The sequence below is a fragment of the Lepidochelys kempii genome, chromosome 7 (genome assembly GCF_965140285.1).
Source record: "Lepidochelys kempii isolate rLepKem1 chromosome 7, rLepKem1.hap1, whole genome shotgun sequence".
NCBI classification, from domain to species: domain Eukaryota; kingdom Metazoa; phylum Chordata; order Testudines; family Cheloniidae; genus Lepidochelys; species Lepidochelys kempii.
In genome coordinates, this window is record NC_136386.1 from 122,364,941 (window position 1) to 122,383,970 (window position 19,030).

The 19,030-nt window shown below is 48.1% G+C and overlaps 1 protein-coding gene across 3 annotated transcripts in view; it reads left to right on the top strand.

The window, feature by feature from the left end:
- Positions 1-1,063: 1,063 nt before the first annotated feature.
- Positions 1,064-19,030, top strand: part of SLF2 (SMC5/6 complex localization factor 2) — a 59,912-nt gene continuing 41,945 nt past the window's right edge. For all 3 annotated transcript variants that reach the window (XM_073354516.1, XM_073354517.1, XM_073354518.1), the window contains exons 1-4: positions 1,064-1,292; positions 11,836-11,879; positions 13,895-14,601; positions 15,716-15,773. In XM_073354516.1, the coding sequence (XP_073210617.1) occupies positions 1,183-1,292; positions 11,836-11,879; positions 13,895-14,601; positions 15,716-15,773 (919 nt within the window). In that variant the 5' untranslated portion in view covers positions 1,064-1,182. The remainder of the gene's footprint in view (positions 1,293-11,835; positions 11,880-13,894; positions 14,602-15,715; positions 15,774-19,030) is intronic.

Sequence of the window (19,030 nt, forward strand, 5' to 3'; positions counted from 1 at the left end):
GGCACTGTTTGCTCCAGGCAGGGGTAACCTGGGAGGAAAGCTTGGTCAAGTGGTTGGATGCTCCTCTAGGATTTAGGAGAGATGGGTTTGAGTCCTGCTTTGTCAGAGGCTTGCTGTGTGACCTTGGCCAAGTCATTTATTCCATTTTCCAACTGTGAAACAGGTATAACAGCACTTCTCTGCCTCAGAGGGGTGTTGTGACCCTGTGAGGATGTGTTAAAGAGACATGAATACTATGGTTACGGGAACCATACAAGTACCTTAAACAGGCCCATATGGGTTTTGTGCTGCTGGCTGGCCACCTCTGCCTCTATTTACACTAGGTCAGTGCTCTCCAGGGCTGAAGACTGTTGCTCTGAGGGGCTTTGTTTGCACGAGGGGACCCCACTACACTGTGCCCCTACAACAGCTGGAAGCACGGGTCTTGCTCTGTTTAAATGTGCTTGTGGCCCTACATCAAGGGCGGGGATCGGCGTGCGGCAGTGGACTGGGGGGAGAGCCAGAGAGAGGGAGGCTGCTCAGGGGTAGGGCCAGCACTGGCCCCTCAGCACCAGGCAGGGGGTTGCTGACTGGCCCCCCGCTGGAAAGGGCACTAGGCTGGGCTGTCAGGCAGGGCCCAAGCAGTGACTGAGCTCGGGGGGTGGGGTGTCTGTATGGGGTCATACTCCCCTCACACAAGGACGGAGCCTGCCACCCGCCCCAACCCCTTTGTGACCCGCAGACGACGCTTGGCGCGCGCAATAAGAACACCAGCGCGAAGCTTTCCCGCCCTCCCCCTCGCGCGCCGGGCACGGACCAATGGGAGAGGGAGAGGCGGCACGAGGCGGGGCCGCCAGGCACCTTCCCACCCCCTTTCCCCCCCCCCCACCTCTATCCGTCGGGAGGCGGAGCCGGGGGGGGAGGCTCTCGCTCAACGCCGCTCCCCCGCCCTTACAGCCTAGCAGCCAATCAGAGGGACGCTCGGTCTCTTGTCCGACCCCCCCCCCATGCATTGTGGGAGCCAATTGGAGAGTTCGCGCCTCGCCTACGCAGCCAATCAGAGGTCTGCACGCAAGAGGGGCGGAGTCGCTCGCGGCTGGCGTTGGAGGGCCGGGCCGGGCCGGGCCGGGCTGTGGGGAAGGCGGCGGGCGCGGCCCTGGTTTCCTCTCGCGCCTGGGCGGCGGCCTTCGTGCAGCCGGAGCCATGACCCGGCACCTCGGCGCTGGCTCCTCCGCACAGGGCTCTCCCGGGGGGACCCCCGGCCGCCATTTTAAGCCGGCGGCCGCCGGGAGAGAGAGCGCCCGAGACGGCAGGTACCGGCGGGCAGGACCGGGGCTCTGGGGCGCGGCAGCGGGTGTGAACAAACGTCCTGGCCCGCCCCCTCTCGGCGGGGGGTGACACCCCCAGGGAGACCGCAGCGCCCAGCGCGCCCGGGGGGGGGCTGTGCCTCCTCCCCCCTCCCCCCCAGGGAGACCGCAGCGCCCAGCGTGCCCTGGGGGGGGGCTGTGCCTCCTCCCCCCTCCCCCCGCAGGGAGACCGCAGCGCCCAGCGTGCCCTGGGGGGGGGCTGTGCCTCCTCCCCCCTCCCCCCGCAGGGAGACCGCAGCGCCCAGCGTGCCCTGGGGGGGGGGGCTGTGCCTCCTCCCCCCTCCCCCCGCAGGGAGACCGCAGCGCCCTGGGGGGGGGGCTGTGCCTCCTCCCCCCTCCCCCCGCAGGGAGACCGCAGCGCCCTGGGGGGGGGGGGCTGTGCCTCCTCCCCCCGCAGGGAGACCGCAGCGCCCTGGGGGGGGGGGCTGTGCCTCCTCCCCCCGCAGGGAGACCGCAGCGCCCTGGGGGGGGGGGGCTGTGCCTCCTCCCCCCGCAGGGAGACCGCAGCGCCCAGCGTGCCCGGGGGGGGGCTGTGCCTCCTCCCCCCTCCCCCCGCAGGGAGACCGCAGCGCCCAGCGTGCCCTGGGGGGGGGACTGTGCCTCCTCCCCCCTCCCCCCGCAGGGAGACCGCAGCGCCCAGCGTGCCCTGGGGGGGGGGCTGTGCCTCCTCCCCCCTCCCCCCGCAGGGAGACCGCAGCGCCCAGCGTGCCCTGGGGGGGGGGCTGTGCCTCCTCCCCCCCTCCCCCCGCAGGGAGACCGCAGCGCCCAGCGTGCCCTGGGGGGGGGGCTGTGCCTCCTCCCCCCCTCCCCCCGCAGGGAGACCGCAGCGCCCAGCGTGCCCTGTGGGGGGGGCTGTGCCTCCTCCCCCCGCAGGGAGACCGCAGCGCCCAGCGTGCCCTGTGGGGGGGGCTGTGCCTCCTCCCCCCCTCCCCCCGCAGGGAGACCGCAGCGCCCAGCGCGCCCGGGGGGGGGCTGTGCCTCCTCCCCCCCTCCCCCCGCAGGGAGACCGCAGCGTGCCCTGGGGGGGGGCTGTGCCTCCTCCCCCCGCAGGGAGACCGCAGCGCCCAGCGTGCCCTGGGGGGGGGCTGTGCCTCCTCCCCCCTCCCCCCGCAGGGAGACCGCAGCGCCCAGCGTGCCCTGGGGGGGGGGGGGGGCTGTGCCTCCTCCCGCCCTCCCCCCGCAGGGAGACCGCAGCGCCCAGCGTGCCCTGGGGGGGGCTGTGCCTCCTCCCGCCCTCCCCCCGCAGGGAGACGGCAGCGCCCAGCGTGCCCTGGGGGGGGGGGGGGTCTGTGCATCCTTCCCCCCCCCCCCCCGCAGGGAGACCGCAGTGCCCAAAAAGAAAAGGAGGACTTGTGGTACCTTAGAGACTAACCAATTTATTTGAGCATGAGCTTTCGTGAGCTACAGCTCACTTCATCGGATGCTCACGAAAGCTCATGCTCAAATAAATTGGTTAGTCTTTAAGGTGCCACAAGTCCTCCTTTTCTTTTTGCGAATACAGACTAACACGGCCGCTACTCTGAAACCTGTTGCAGTGCCCAGCGTGCCCTGGGGGGGGGGCTGTGCCTCCCTTCCCCTCCAGAGGAGATGGCAGCATTTGCCATGTGCTGCTGCATCTCAGTTTTTCTAGGAGGATTCTCCCATATAGACATTTGCAAGTGCCCAACTCAGAGGAAAATAAGTTCTGTCGCCAGCTACACTCCCAAGTTCCACCCACTTGGGACACTGTCAAAACAGACAGATGCCTTCTGGGCTTGGTTTGGCCTTCATGAGATGCAAAGTGCATCTCGTGGTTTAGAAGGGCTGTTGGGCTTGCCTCTGTGGAGCTCTGGGTGGTTGCTTATGCAGTTCGTGTGCTCACCTGCTTGTGAGGAAAAACTGCAGCAGCGCCAACACCCAGATGAAGAATTGATAGTGTTGTGTTGCTTAATAACAGGTGCTGATGGCAAATTGATCTCTCCACTCTTCGGAGGGTGGTAGGTGATGGGCTAGCTCTTTCTTTACTTTTATTTGATGCCGGTGGTTCTGATAACACAAGATGGCTGAATGGCAGACTTGGGAGCAAATTGAAAATGGTGGCTGACCCAAGAAGTACTAATTCAGGAAGTCATACTCCTGTGTGCAGAGGTTGCAGCTGTCAACATGTGCTGGTCTGTTTTGAGTCCAGGAAGAATTGTAGCCAATCGAGAGAACTGGTCTTAAGAGCTCAGATCAAAAGAGAGAGCTTCTGTTTATCTTTAACTCTAGTTGGCCTGTTCCAGATATGACTAATACCAGCTCATGGTTTTGAAATCAAAGCAACATGAGGGTGGCACCAAATGAATTTTTTTTATACCAGCTGGGTTCATCTGTCCAGCTGTTTGTGTGACCCATGCTTGCTTGGTGTGGTGCTGTGTCCCCCTCTAGTGGCACCTAGCCCAGCTAGAGCAGGGGTTCTCAAACTGGGGGTCGGGACCCCTCAGGGGATCGCAGGGTTATTACATAGAATCATAGAATCATAGAATATCAGGGTTGGAAGGGACCCCAGAAGGTCATCTAGTCCAACCCCCTGCTCGAAGCAGGACCAATTCCCAGTTAAATCATCCCAGCCAGGGCTTTGTCAAGCCTGACCTTAAAAACCTCTAAGGAAGGAGATTCTACCACCTCCCTAGGTAACGCATTCCAGTGTTTCACCACCCTCTTAGTGAAAAAGTTTTTCCTAATATCCAATCTAAACCTCCCCCACTGCAACTTGAGACCATTACTCCTCGTTCTGTCATCTGCTACCATTGAGAACAGTCTAGAGCCATCCTCTTTGGAACCCCCTTTCAGGTAGTTGAAAGCAGCTATCAAATCCCCCCTCATTCTTCTCTTCTGCAGACTAAACAATCCCAGCTCCCTCAGCCTCTCCTCATAACTCATGTGTTCCAGACCCCTAATCATTTTTGTTGCCCTTCGCTGGACTCTCTCCAATTTATCCACATGACATGGGGGGGGTCATGAGCTGGCAACCTCCACCCCAAACCCCACTTTGCCTCCAGCATTTATAATGGTGTTAAATATATTAAAAAGTGTTTTTAATGTATAAGGAGAGGGTCGCACTCGGAGGCTTGGTATGTGAAAGGGGTCACCAGTACAAAAGTTTGAGAGCCACTGAGCTAGAGATTGAGTCTGCTACAGTCTCGGGTAAGAACCATGTGGCTTTTAGTTTATGCAATTGAGGCTCATACACTAAGCTTCAGAGGTCTCAAGTTTATCCCGCCCACTGCTGACCAGGTTCTATTGGTGCTACGCTTGCAGTCAGCTGAATTCTGCTGATGACTTGGTCAGCTCCATCCCAAATTTTCTGTACGTGACAGGAGGCTTTCTCCTACATGATGGAGCACCTTATTTTGCCCTTCTATTTCCTTTATTTTTCCTCCATCTTAATATTACCTGTTTTAGAGGGAAAACAGGTATGGTTTCATTTTCCTCTCTGTATTACTTCCTGTTTGGGAAAGTGAAACTGATCTGTGTGGCTTTCGTTCTTTGTGAAGCGTTTAGATGAAAGTGGTTATTTTGAAAATGTGTTTTGGCCAACTTGCATCCTATTACTTTGCAGACTTTGAAAAGACTGTCATGAGATGGTAGATGTTAAAAAGCTTCCAGGAGGACAAAACGAAGTCATTACTCCTATAGATCTATTAGTTTGAGATGCTCCATTGCGGCAGGGGCAGATATGTTTGGTACCCTGCTCCCATTTTGTGTAACTGTGCTTTGTCTGATGGACTAGCAATATTGGTGCTGCTGCAGATTTCTTTGGAGATTAAACGTGGATCTTACTGGATCTGAATAAGATGGATATAGATAATAAATAGTTTGGAAGGGCTGTGGACCCTTATGTTCTTAGGGTATTAAACATTAGTTTCAGTGGTTAAAAGTCCTTTATAAGGAACTTTTATTAAAAATAGGCTTGTGCTGTTGTTTCCTGTTGTATGAGATATGAAGAAAGCTTGAAAAGTGTTAGAAGGGTTGTTTGCTTTTTTTTTTTTTTAATTGAAGGATTTTGTTTGCTTCTTGTCTTATTATCAGGAATGTTGAGTAAGATCATCCCGGTTGTGTGTGGGGTCCTCCTGAGTCCTTTTTGATGGTCTCGGATTTATTGTCTTGGATTAATACTTGCACATTAATTGAAAGAGTGTTAGTAAAGGCTTTTTCCCCCCTTGAAAACATAAATAAATTGAAGTAGGTGTTGACAAAAACATTTTAAAGTCTGACTGAAAATCTTTCCCCTCTCAATTACTTGCTTTCATTCTTTTAATTATTGTGACACTGTCACTTCACTAGTTCTCCATCTTCCAGGGCTGATGACCTGGATTTTCAATGTTTTTTGGGTTTTTGTTTTTGTTTTTTTGTTAAGGGGAAGCAAAAATGCACTGCTTCCCTGAATACGCACATACCTATGCATCCTTTTAGGTTTTTACCCCCACTGAGTTATTTGTCTGTCGTGTTTTGCCTTTATCTGAAGTATCTAATATACTCCATTGTCTGAGAGAGGATATTAGTCTTGAGTGATCATTGACCTATTAATAGGACAGATACTATCGCCCCTGGTTACAAAAGGCAATGTGTCTTTAAGGTCTATCCTTCTACCCTTTCTGTTCTAAATTTTACAGTGACATTAAAAAAATTGATGGAAAGAGCAAATACCAAATAAAATTCCATAGCATTTACTGTTTTAACCCTGAAAGAAAAGCATATATACTCAGGTTTTTCTGTCCCTTCTTTTGGACTGAAGTTTCTGACCACTGTTGCTTCAGCGTGCAAGGGCAGGGAAAATGGTACTGCTGTGGGCCTGCAGGGAGAAGGCTGGAGAGTAGAGCTTCCTCCAAGAGCCTGCCTTCTCCTGCTGGGTGAGGCAAAGGTGGAAGATCATTAATTATCGGAATAATGATGATCAGGGCTTTTTATGTACTATTCATGACTTGTCTATCTTGATAGTATGTAAAATTATTTTCTCCTAAGTATGGATTTCCCCCCAAGCGTGGCTGTGATGTTACATCTACCCTAGATGTTAACAAGAATACATAGTTATTATAGGTTTCAGAGTAGCAGCCATGTTAGTCTGTATTCGCAAAAAGAAAAGGAGTACTTGTGGCACCTTAGAGACTAACCAATTTATTTGAGCATGAGCTTTCGTGAGCTACAGCTCACTTCATCGGATGCATACCGTGGAAACTGCAGGAGACATTATATACACACAGAGACCATGAAACAATACCTCCTCCCACCCCACTGTCCTGCTGGTAATAGCTTATCTAAAGTGATCATCAAGTTGGGCCATATCCAGCACAAATCCAGGTGGTCATATAGTCTGGTCACAGCACATGTTTGTTGCAATTGTGAGTATACTCTGAAATTCAAATTTTAATTTAACCCATTTAAATTAACGTTAGGTGCAGGAAATTTCCCGTGTGTGCGCCTTAAAAGCAACAGAATCAAAAGTTAGTGTTGTTTTTTTTAAACATAAGGTTTCTCCTCCAGTCTTTTTAAAAATCAAATGTAAAAATTAATATATTACTCTTAAAAGGTGACTGAAAAGTGCTATAAACTTAAGCCTCAGTTCAGCAAGGTACTTAAGTATGTTCCTAACTCTAAATATGTGGGTACTGTAGTCACACTGACTTTCTGAAGGCATGTGCTTAAGTCCCTGAATTGAGGCATTTGCTGGACTTCTAGATACAGAGCTAACTGTCCTCTTCTGGCTCAGAGCTAAAGAGAGTTTTGTAACATGTCTCTCCTTGCTTAATTCCAATATAACAAGCTATCACTTTAATCTGTAAAAGCATAACCAAAATATGGGTAATTGGAGATCTTAAATGACAGTCCTCAACAAATAAAGCTGGTCTTTGTAATCTTATACTTTCCATCTGCATACTAATTCAGTTTGACTAGAGTGTTAGAAAGTACACTCTGGTTACATCACCGGGGGGCGGAGGGTGAGAAAACCTGGATTTGTGCTGGAAATGGCCCAACTTGATTATCATACACATTATAAGGAGAGTGATCACTTTAGATAAGCTATTACCAGCAGGACAGTGGGGTGGGAGGAGGTATTGTTTCATGGTCTCTGTGTATATAATGTCTGCTGCAGTTTCCACAGTATGCATCCGATGAAGTGAGCTGTAGCTCACGAAAGCTTATGCTCAAATAAATTGGTTAGTCTCTAAGGTGCCACAAGTACTCCTTTTAATTTTAATAAAGATCTCTCACCATACATCAGACTCATCCTTTCAACATCATTTGTTTGGAACCTAAAGAAACTTCCACAAATAAAAAAAATAGGAACCATCTTGCAAGTCAGTAATAATTTCCTTCTCTTCTTGGAAGAGCGTAGATGGTGGTCATTTAATTACTTTTGAGTTAGACTGGGGTGGCTAACCTGAGCTTGAGAAGGAGCCAGAATTTACCAATGTACATTGGCAAAGACCCACTATAATATTTCAGTAGCCCCCCGGTCCTAGCACCTCTCACCCACTGGCAGCCCCACCAATCAGTGCCTCTCCGTACCTCCCAATCATCTGTTTCATGGTGTGCAGGAGGCTCTGTGAGGGAAGGAACGAGGACATGGCAGGCTAAGGGGTGGGAGTGGGAAGGGGTGGAGTGGGGGCAGGGCCTGTGGCAGAGCCAGGAGTTGAGCAGTGAGCACCCCCCCCCCCCCCCCCGGCACACTGGAAAGTTGGCACCATAATTCCAGCCCCAGAGTCGGTGCCTATACAAGGAGCTGCATGTTAACTTTTGAAGAGCTGCATGTGGCTCTGGAGCCACAGGTTGGCCACCCCGAATTAGACTGTTACGGGTTCCCCCTGGGGTGCCTCCAGTGGCAGGACTTCAGGAGCCAGGCTGTGCGGGTTCTGGCCTCCAGCTCTGGCTGCTGACCTCTGGCTCTGGTCCCAGGCACCTGCTGCTATGTGGCAGGAGCTGGCCCTGGGTGCTGACCCCCTGGTCCTGGCTGCACAGCAGTGGGCTCCACCCTGCGGCTTCAGCTGTGTAGACCCTGCTCTGACCACACAGCAGCGTGCGCTGACCCCCGTCTCCGGCCATTCAGGCTCAACCCTGCCTCTCCCCCCATTGCTTTGGGCCCTCACTGCCTTCCCCCTCTGACCTCCTCATCCAGGGCTTAATTTGTCCTGGGGCTTGCTGAGAAGTGAATTAACAAACATAGAAGTATCACTTTTCACAGCAGACTTACTAACTAGCTGAGAGGCTGTGGTAAGTGGTACTTGTATATTTGTTAGTATTGTATCATTTATCACAGCCTCCCAGCTAGCTACTGAGTGTGCTGTGAAAAGTGATATTGACAAACATACAAATATCAGCAAAAACGAGGAGTCCTTGTGGCACCTTAGAGACTAACAAATTTATTTGGGCATAAGCTTTCATGGGCTATAACCCACTTCATCAGATACATGGAGTGGAAAATACAGTAGGCAGGTATAAATACACAGCACGTGAAAAGATGGGAGTTGCCTTACCGAGTGGGGGGTCATTGCTAACAAGGCCAATTCAGGTAGCGTGGCTGTGGCCCATTTCCAACAGTTGACAAGAAGGTATGAGTAGCAACAGAGGGAAAATTATTTTTTGTAGTGACCAAGCCACTCCAAGTTTTTATTCAGGCCTAATTTGATGGTGTAAAGTTTGCAAATTAATTCCAGTTCTGCAGTTTCTCATTTGTTTTTGAAGTTTTTTTTGTTGAAGAATTGCCACTTTCAAGTCTGTTGTTGAGTGTCCAGGGAGATTGAAGTGCTCTCCTACTGGTTTTTGAATGTTCCAATTCTTGATGTCCTATGTGTCCATTTATTCTTTTGCATAGATTGTCTGGTTTGGAAAATGCACATGGCAGAGAGGCATTACTGGCATATGATGGCATATATCACATTGATAGATGGGCAAGTGAATGAGCCCCTGATGGTGTGGCTGATGTGGTTAGGTGCTATGATGATGTCCCTTGAATAGATATGCGGATAGAGTAGGCAATGTGGTTTGTTGCAGGGATTGGTTCCTGGGTTAGTGTTTCTATTGTGTGGTGTGTAGTTGCTGGTGAGTATTTGCTTCAGGTTAGGGGGCTGTCTGTAAGTGAGGACTGGCCTGTCTCCCAAGGTCTGAGAGTGAGGGATCGTCCTCCAGGATATGTTGTAGATCCTTGATGATGTGCTGGAGGGGTTTTAGTTGGGGGCTGTAGGTGATGGCTAGTGGCATTCTGTTATTTTCTTTGTTGGGCCTGTCCTGTAGTAGGTGACTTCTAACCCAGGAACCAATCCCTGCAACAAACCGCGTTTCCAACTCTGTCTGCATATCTAACTTCAAAAACAGAGTTCAATGAGAAACTGCAGAACTGGAATTAATTTGCAAACTGGGGAAGGGGGTTGTTAGAAGGTTATAGATTGCTGTAATAAGCTATAAAATCCACTGTGTCGAATGAGTCCATGATTTTTAGTAAAGAGAAAAGGAGTACTTGTGGCACCTTAGAGACTAACAAATAGTACTCCTTTTCTTTTTGCGGATACAGACTGACACGGCTGCTACTCTGAAACCCATGATTTTTAGTGTGTAGCAAAAATTTTAATTTAAGCTCCTAGGCTTTCTTTTGAAAGTATTGTGCTGGTTTCCTTTGACAATTAGGGCTGATAGGTCAGAGATAGTGATCACTTTGTGAAAAGCAAATTCACCCACGTGTGATATAGTGTGTTTTGTCTCTCCTCATTTTTCTCTGTGAGTGCATTTGAGAGCATAGTGATAGTCTGGTTTCACCCACATAGTTGCTATTGGGGCATTTAGTGCACTGAATGAGGAACACCACATATTGTGCTATGGAGCCATGGACCTTGAAAGGTGTTTTCCTGGGGGGTGTTGATCATTAGAGATAGGGCATTGCAGCATCTCTAGTGTTACTTCGCAGTGTGTCTGGTCTAGCTCATGCTAGACTCAAAAGGAGTAAATTGAGTGCACTTATACTGAAGTGGGAAGGAGGAGAATTGTAAAGGTCTTGAATGGTAGGAGGAGAAGCTTGAAGTTGATGCCTTGGAAGAGTGGAGTCGGTGGAGGGATTCAGATAGGGGCATGATGTGATTATTGGATAACAAAGAGAGAAGGCAGTGTGTTCAGAGAGGAGGAGGCTGCAATTGTTGTAAATCAGCTATACCTATCTCCAGAGCTTGATCAACAAGACTGGTTGGTTGATATTTTCAGAGTTGAATGCAGGGGTTTTAGCCACACAGGTTCAAATGAAATTAATGGAAGCAGTGTGGCTAAATCCCCTCATCAACTTTGAAAATCTCACCCTTAAAAAATGACCACTTAGTACCAGTGTTCCGTCTAATTTTTCCCACCTATGTTTGGAATGAATTTTGTTCGTATCAGTGCACATAACAAAATCCATGTGGTAGAGGTGGGGCTGAGGGGTTTGGAGTGTGGGAGGGGGTGTGAGGGCTCCGGCTTGGGGTGCGGGCTCTGGGATGGGGCCAGGGATGAGGGGCTCAGGGCTGGGGCAGTGGGTTGGGGTGCAGGGATGTGAGGGCTCTGGCTGGTGGTGCGGACTCTGAGGTGGGGCTAGGTATGAGGGATTTGGGGTGCAGAAGGGGGCTATGACAGGGAGAGGGGACTCCCTCCCCACCTCTCCCCCCAGCAGCACCTGGGCTGTGGGGGAAAGGCACCTCTCCCTGCCACAGCAGCTCCACAGCTGGAACTTCAGGATAGGGTGCCCTCCCCCAGCCCCTGCAGGTCTGGCCAGGGCTTGGTTCGGGGAGGATCACCCCGTGACAAGTCCAGGCTGGGGCCGGGCCATGCTGCGCTTCCCCGGCCCTGGCTGGGCCCCGGCCCCGGCATAGTTGGGGCTGGGAGCCACCCTGGCCAAGGCAGGTCCAGGGCTGTGGCATAGTTGGGGTGGGGGGCTGCCCAGCTGCAGTAGGTTGGGGCAGGTCCCCGAGCAGGTTCTCTGAGTGCCTCCGCGCAGCTAAATAGGCTGCTGTGTGGCCACACAGCTTGCAGAGAACTTAGCTTAGTACTTTATTTATAAAAAGAAAAGGAGGGCTTGTGGCACCTTGGAGACTAACCAATTTATCTGAGCATAAGCTTTCGTGAGCTATAGCTCACTTCATCGGATGCATCTGATGAAGTGAGCTGTAGCTCACGAAAGCTTATGCTCAGATAAATTGGTTAGTCTCTAAGGTGCCACAAGTCCTCCTTTTCTTTTTGCGAATACAGACTAACACGGCTGCTACTCTGAAACCTACTTTATTTATAGTTTCTCATTCCATTCAGAGTGGGAAAAGGAATGATGTCATCTGCTTGTTTTTTTCAAGGCTTTATACTGGACAGAATGCTATTGGAACTTAGTTTTGACATTTACAAAATTTTCTGTAATGAATGGGTAAAATATTGCAGGATTTCAGTTTTATCTGTATTTCTTATGACAGCATTGATATTATAAAAACTGTATATTTAGGCTATAATACTTCTGTTTCCTTTTCAGAAATCAGTCTATTACAGATTTCTTCAAACCAGCTCCAAAACAAGGTAAGTTAATATTGTTATGAAAGATCTTTCGTACATGAGTTTTCTTAAATTATACAAGTGCAGAAATCTAACTAAACTTATTTCCAGTTGCGAAACTTGTAATCTATAGAAGATCTTAGCTCAGGTGTGGGCAAACTATGGCCTGTGGGCCGGATCCAGGCAGTTAGGGCATTGGATGCGGGCCAGATCACCACCCTCGTGGCACCACGGGCTCCGCACTGCTCCCGGAAGCAGCCGGCACCACATCCCGGGGGGGCCAGGATGGCAGAGGGCTCTGTGCGCTGCCCTTGCCTTCTGGCACCGTCCCCTGCAGCTCCCATTGGCCAGGGATGGGGAACCGCAGCCAGTAGGAGCTTTGGGGGAGGTACCCGTAGGCGAGGGCAGCGTGTGGAGCCCTCGGGCTGCAGAGACATGGTGCTGGCCACTTCCGGGAGCGGTGGGGCCTGGGCAGGCAGGGAACCTGTTTTAGCCCCGCTGGGTGCTGCTGCCACCCCGGAGCCGCTGCAGGTAAGTGGCGCCGGGCCAGAGCTTGCACCCCAATCCCTTGTCCCAAGTCCCCTCCTGCGTCCCAACCCCCTGCCCTGAGCCCCCTCGTGCACCCCACACCCCTTCTGTGCCCCAACCCCTTGCCCTGAACCTCTTCCTGCACACCGTACCCCCTCCCACACCCCGCATTCCCTGCCCCAGCCCTACATTCATGGCCTTGCATGCAATTTCCCCACCCAGATGTGGCCCTCGGGCCAAAAAGTTTACCCACCCCTGCCTTAGCTGTATAACCAGATGTGTGTGTAATGTTGTTGATCAAATAGGTCCGATGTAACCCTGCATGAATTCTAGTAGGGTAATAATGGCAAGGTTACAAATTTCCTTTCCATTGAGGCTAGTTAAGCTAGATGGTGGATAGTAACCCAAGCTATGACACAGTTTCATTTTTATGTTTTGGGCATTAAAATACTGTTCAAAATAATTTACGTAGTGCAAGTGAACACTGAATTACTTAATAGTCTGTTTGGCTGGTGAGAGAGAAAGATGGAGTCTGTGGATATGTCTATGCCAGAGGTGGGCAAACTACAGCCTGCGGGCCACATCTGGCCCATGGGACCCTCCTGCCTGGTCCCCTGAGCTCCTGGCTGGTTAGGGGAGGCTGTGCCTCCTCAAACAGCCAGGCATGGCCTGGCCCCTGACCCCTATCCAACCCTCCCTGCTTTTCTCCTCCTGATGGCCCCCCTGGGACTCCTGCCCCATCCACCACTCCCTGTCCCCTGACCACCCCCGCCCCGTCCTCCCCCAGCCTCAGCTCATACTGGCACAATGCTCTGGGTGGCAGGGCTGGGGGGGCGGGGAGGGAGTAGGAGGAGAGAAGGAGGGCGGGGCGTGGGTGGTCGGGGGGGTGGTGGTGGATGGGGCAGGAGTCCAGGGGGGGCCATCAGGGGGAGAAAAGCAGGGGGGGTTGGATAGGGGTCGGGGGCCAGGCCATGCCTGGCTGTTTGAGGAGGCACAGCCTCCCCTAACCGGTCCTCCATACAATTTTGGAAACCTGATGTGGCCCTCAGGCCAAAAAGTTTGCCCGCTCCGGTCTATGCTGTGCAAAAAAGGTGTGTTCTGAATTTGGGTTAGTTAACTAAACTAGCAGTAGAGAGACAGCAACTCAGTTTTTAACTTTGGTTAGCAGGTTGAGTTAGTCTCTGGGAGCATGGCATTGAACTCAAGCTGCTAATCCAAATTAGTTTTTAACTTGGGTTCCCATAGAGGTTTTAACTCAAGCTGCTAAACAGAGTTAAAAACTGTGTTGCTCTTCACTGCCATGTTAAGGACACACCCTTTTAAAACTGAATTAAGGATACACCCTTTTTTTGCAGGACAGACATACCTTTTCTTTATTTGACTGTAGGTTCTGCATTGTTACTTCATATTTTGTGTCTAAAAGCTTTTTTATTTCTCTCTGTAATAGTGTGGTGACTAAATTATGCATAATTAATTTTATATTTTGTATCTCTTTAAATTTGGCAATAAAGACAGAATTGTATTGTGTTCTCCGGACAAAAGAAATGTAAAAAATGGGGATGTTGAACTGTCAGTCATATGTACAGAACGATTTGAAAAGAAAATATCATCTCAGAAGAAAGCTAGAAGGGAAAGGATTCCAGTCCAATCGCCAAACAAGAGTCCTGTAATGGATGACTTATTGAGAGGAGCTAACAGAGAGAGAAAGGACAGTCCAAAAATTTTAGAGACTAGACCATGCATGGTGCTAAACACAAAGTATCCGAAGGTTGTGGTTCGAAAACTCCTTATGTCTGCAGGCTCTCCCAGCTATTCCTTGACAAAAAAGGATACGACTAGTAAGAGAGAACCTGGGAGGAATGAAAAGTGTCCAATTAAAACAAGAACACCGTTTTATGAAAATGGTAGGGAACAGCGGATTGACTGCGTGGATCTAGAGGAGGCCAGTTCAGATGTTGCCAGCAAATGGGTTTCAACATCAGAAGTTGACATCTTAAAAAACTATGCCAGAAGTAATGGTAACGTGAACAATAAACCTTTGTGCCAAAAAGCAGGGCATTCCACAAAGCTCCAGTACAGCCCCGTTGAATCTCAGTTTTGGTTACCACTGGAAACTTACTGCAGAGAAGGAGAGAAGAAGAGACAAAGAATGGAACAACCTAAACTGCAGCCCTTCAGTCCAGTAAAGGTATTCTTAGGACCAGGTATATCAAATCAGGTATGTCTGCAAGTGTCAATAAGGGCCAAACCTCTGACCAATATTTTAGATGAATGTGATTTACATACAGAATATATTACATAGTATTGTCTTTTTAAGCAAAGCATTGATAAAGTGATTACTAGCTATTTTTAGGTTAATCAGAAACAACTAGCTGAAAAGTTGCCTGGTTAAAACAGAAGACTACCGAAGCTAGGTAAAGTTTACTCTAATACACCAAATCTTGAGGACCCATCTGATAATTCATAACCTTAGCCATAAGCATTGAGCAATAGGAAGGGACATTAGCTCTCTTCCTGGCAGCAGTGGTCTGCTTTCATTCTCAATTTTCAGTGCAAACACAGTGCTTTGATGGAAATTGTAGTCCCTCTCCCAGTGGTAAACTTAAATGCAAAGGCAGGTGTACTGATGCTGGAAACCAGTACAAGTGTGCAAAAATAGTATGAAGTGAAGTATATTGATATAACTGATGGCATTTTATTTTTAAAAAAAAAAAAAAGCTTGTTTTTGACAAGGTAATTTTAGGTGAAGCAGTGATCCTCTCTCCCTGTGTGCCACTTTTTAGGTATTTACAACCTTAGAATTAAGGCAGCGGTTCTCAAACTGTGGCTGGGGAGTCCAAAGTGGTCATGACCCTATTTTAATAGGGTCACCAGTGGTGGTGTTAGACTTGCTGGTGTCGAGGGCTTCATCCCTGTGCGGTGGGGCTCTGGCTTCGGCCTTAGCCATGGGTGGTGGGGCTCAGGTTACAGGCTTCCTGCCTGGGGCTGAAGCCTTGAGCTTGGGTTTTGCGCCCTTCTCCCGGCCTGGGGTGACAGGGCTTGTGTGGGCCTGGGCTTTGGTCCCCACTCCTAGGGTAATGTCGTAATTTTTGTTGTCAGAGGGGAGTCGCGGTGCAATGAAGTTTGAGAACCCCTGAGTTAAAGCATAACACTCTTTTAGATGTGAACCTTACAGCCAAGAGAAACAAAAAGTAGTTTTAAATAAATGGAAATGGCATTGGTATTTTTTTCTAAAATTGAATATGGTATTTATTTCACCAACCGGTGAGCCCTGTTTAAAAACACTGTTACGCTCAACCAAGTAACTTTTTTTTTTTTCATCTTATTAACAGGGCAATGGATGTCTTTTAAGAAAAAGATCAAGCTCTGCTTCATGGGAGACTGCCTCAGGTAGAAACAACAATGCTAATGATGTAGAATTAGTTGGAGCAAATAGGTTATCTCATTTTAATGATTGTCCTTTATTAATGGCTAGATTCCTTTTGAAGTTTGAATACTCCTTGTATGTGTATGAAGATGAACTGAGACTCTCATAATTTCATAGAGGCTCATCAGTAACTAAGAAACTAAACATGAAACTGTACCACAAATATTCTGTGGGTTTTTTTAAGTAATGTCAGTTAAACAGACCTAACTATTTCTGCTTTGCAGTGGTTTGGTCTGGTGTGGCAAAGTTTAAAAATGACTTGGAGCTGCTGAAAGTATTAAAATACAGTATGTAATTAAGTGGTGCTGTAGCCATGTTGGTCACAGGATATTAGAGAGATGAGGGCTTTTGTAAACTTGAAAGCTGGTCTCTCTCACCAACAGAACTTGGTCCAATAAAAGATATTACCTCACTTACCTGGTCTTTCTCTAGTGTATATATAATTAAATCAGGATATGATGTTGCAGAAATGAGCTGTGTTATCAGTTTGCTATAAAAGGATTAAGCATGAATTCCTAAGACCTTTAAACATAGAAACCACAATATGGATTCAAGATTAATTTGGAAATTCCACCTTTATTGTTGTAGTTTTTACAACTTTTGTCTTTTTCAACTGTTTAAAAAAAAAAATAATGGTTTTACTTTTTAATTAGGGCTGTCGATTGATCGCAGTTAACTCAAAAAAATTAACTGATTAAAAAAATTAATTGCACTATTAAACAATAGAAGAATACCAATTGAAATTTATTAAATAGTTTTGGATTTTTTTTACATTTTCAAATATATTGATTTCTATTACAACACAGAATACAAAGTATACAGTGCTCACTGTATATTTTTATTACAAATATTTGCACTGTAAAAATGATGAAACTTTTTCAATTCACCTCATACAAGTACTGTATTGCAATCTCTTTATCTTTAAAGTGTAACTTACAAATGTAGTTTGGGGTTTTTTTGTTACATAGCTGCACTCAAAATCAAAACAATGTGAAACTTTAGCACTACAAGTCCACTCAGTCCTACTTCAGCCAATTGCTCAGACAAACAAGTTTGGTTACAATTTTCAGGAGATAATGGTGCCCATTTCTTGTTTACAGTGTCACCTGAAAGTGAGAACAGGTGTTTGCATGGCACTGTTGTCGCCAGCATCACAAGATATTTATGTGCCAGATGTGCTAAAGATTCATCTATCCCTTCATGCTTCAACCACTATTCCGGAAGACATGCGTACATGCTGATGATGGGTTCTGCTCAATAACAATCCAAAGCAAAGTGGACGGATGCCTGTTCATTTTTATTATCTGAGTCAGATACCACCAGCAGAAGGTTGATTTTCTTTTTTGGTGGTTTGGGTTCTGTAGTTTCTGCATTGGAGTGTTGCTCTTTTAAGACATCTGAAAGGATTCTCTACACCTCGCTCCTCTCAGATTTTGGAGGGCACTTCAGATTCTTATACCTTGGGTCGGCGGCTGTATCTATCCTTAGAAATGTCACATTGGTACCTTCTTTGCGTTTTGTCAGATCTGCTGTGAAAGTGTTCTTAAAATGAACACGTGCTGGGTCATCACCCGAGACTGCTATAACATGAAATATATGGCAGAACGCAGGTAAAACAGAACCGGAGACATACAATTCTCCCCCAAGGAGTTCAGTCACAAATGTAATTAACACGTTTTTTTAACGAGCATCATCAACATGGAAGCATGTCCTCTGGAATGGTGGCCAAAGCACGAAGGGGCATATGAATGTTTAGCATATCTGGCATGTAAATACCTTGCAATGCCGTCTACAAAAGTACCATGTGAACACCTTTTCTCACTTTCAGGTGACGTAAATAAGAAGCTGTCAGCAGTATCTCCTGTAAATGTAAACAAACTTGTTTGTCTTAGGAATTGGCTGAACAAGAAGTAGGACTGAGTGGACTTGTAGGTCCTCAAGTTTTTACATTGTTTTTCAATGCAGTTATTTTTTTTGTGCATTTGTAAGTTCAACTTGCATTATAAAGAGATGTATTAGGTGAAATGAAATATACTATTTCTTTTGTTTTTTACAGTGCAAATATTTGTCAAAATAAATATAAAGTGAGCACTGTACACTTTGTATTCTGTGCTGTAATTGAAATCAATATGTTTGAAAATGTAGAAAACATCCAAAAATATTTAAATAGACAGTATTCTATTAGTTTAACAGTGCGTTTAATTTTTTAAATCACTTGACAGCTGTACTTTTAATATATTGCTTTCCTTTTAAACCATAATTTTGTACTATTCAGTATATAGATGTTGCATAAACTGAATTAAAAAAAAAGATTAAACCAAATGAGTAAATCCTAAAGTAATTCCATTGATTTCAATGGAATTATTTTGAGTTTACATTAGAATTAAAGCTGCGAGTCTGTCACGGAAGTCATGGATTCCGTGACCTACGTGACTTCTGCAGCCTGTGCTACAGTTTGGGTGTGTGGGAGGGGGCTCAGGGCTAGGGGCAGGGGTTTGGGTGGTGTGGGGGACACTTATCCTGGGGTGGAGGGCTCCCTGGCTCTCACTGGCATGGCCCTGCACCTCCTAGGTAGAGGAGGGGCCATGGGGCTCTGTGTGCTGCCTGTGCCCTCAGGCCCTGCCCCCGCAGCTCCCATTGGCTGTGGTTCCTGGCCAATGGGAGCTACGCAGCCGGCGCTTCTGGCGGGACCGGGAGCAGCGCGCGGAGCCCTCTGACCCCTCCGCCGCCTAGGAGCTGCAGGGGACACACGGAACTAGGTAGGGAGCCCCTGCCCGCCCCACAAAAAACCCCAGCACCAGCAGGATTCCAGACAGCACCCTCCCCATTGAGCACCCACGACCCCCCACCCAAGTTTTAGTTAGGGGTATATGGTAAAAGTCATGGACTTTTTGTTTACTGCCCATGACCTGTCCATGACTTTTTTACTAAAAATACCCATGACTAAAGCATAGCCTTAATTAGAATAAATAAGAGCAGAATTTCATTCACTTTGTGCATAGGTCACTTTGCTTAATCTGTTTTTTTTTTTTTTAAAAAAGGACAGATTCATACTTACCTAAAAAGCGAACATCACAAAATTAATGCATAGTTGACAATGTGAGATATTGATTCTGTTTACTTAAATATCAAAATATAGCAAAATAAACAGTGCATGTTAGTGCACCAGTTTTCAGAATAACAGTGCTTTTGCCCAGCTCTGTGTCTCAGGTATCAAATT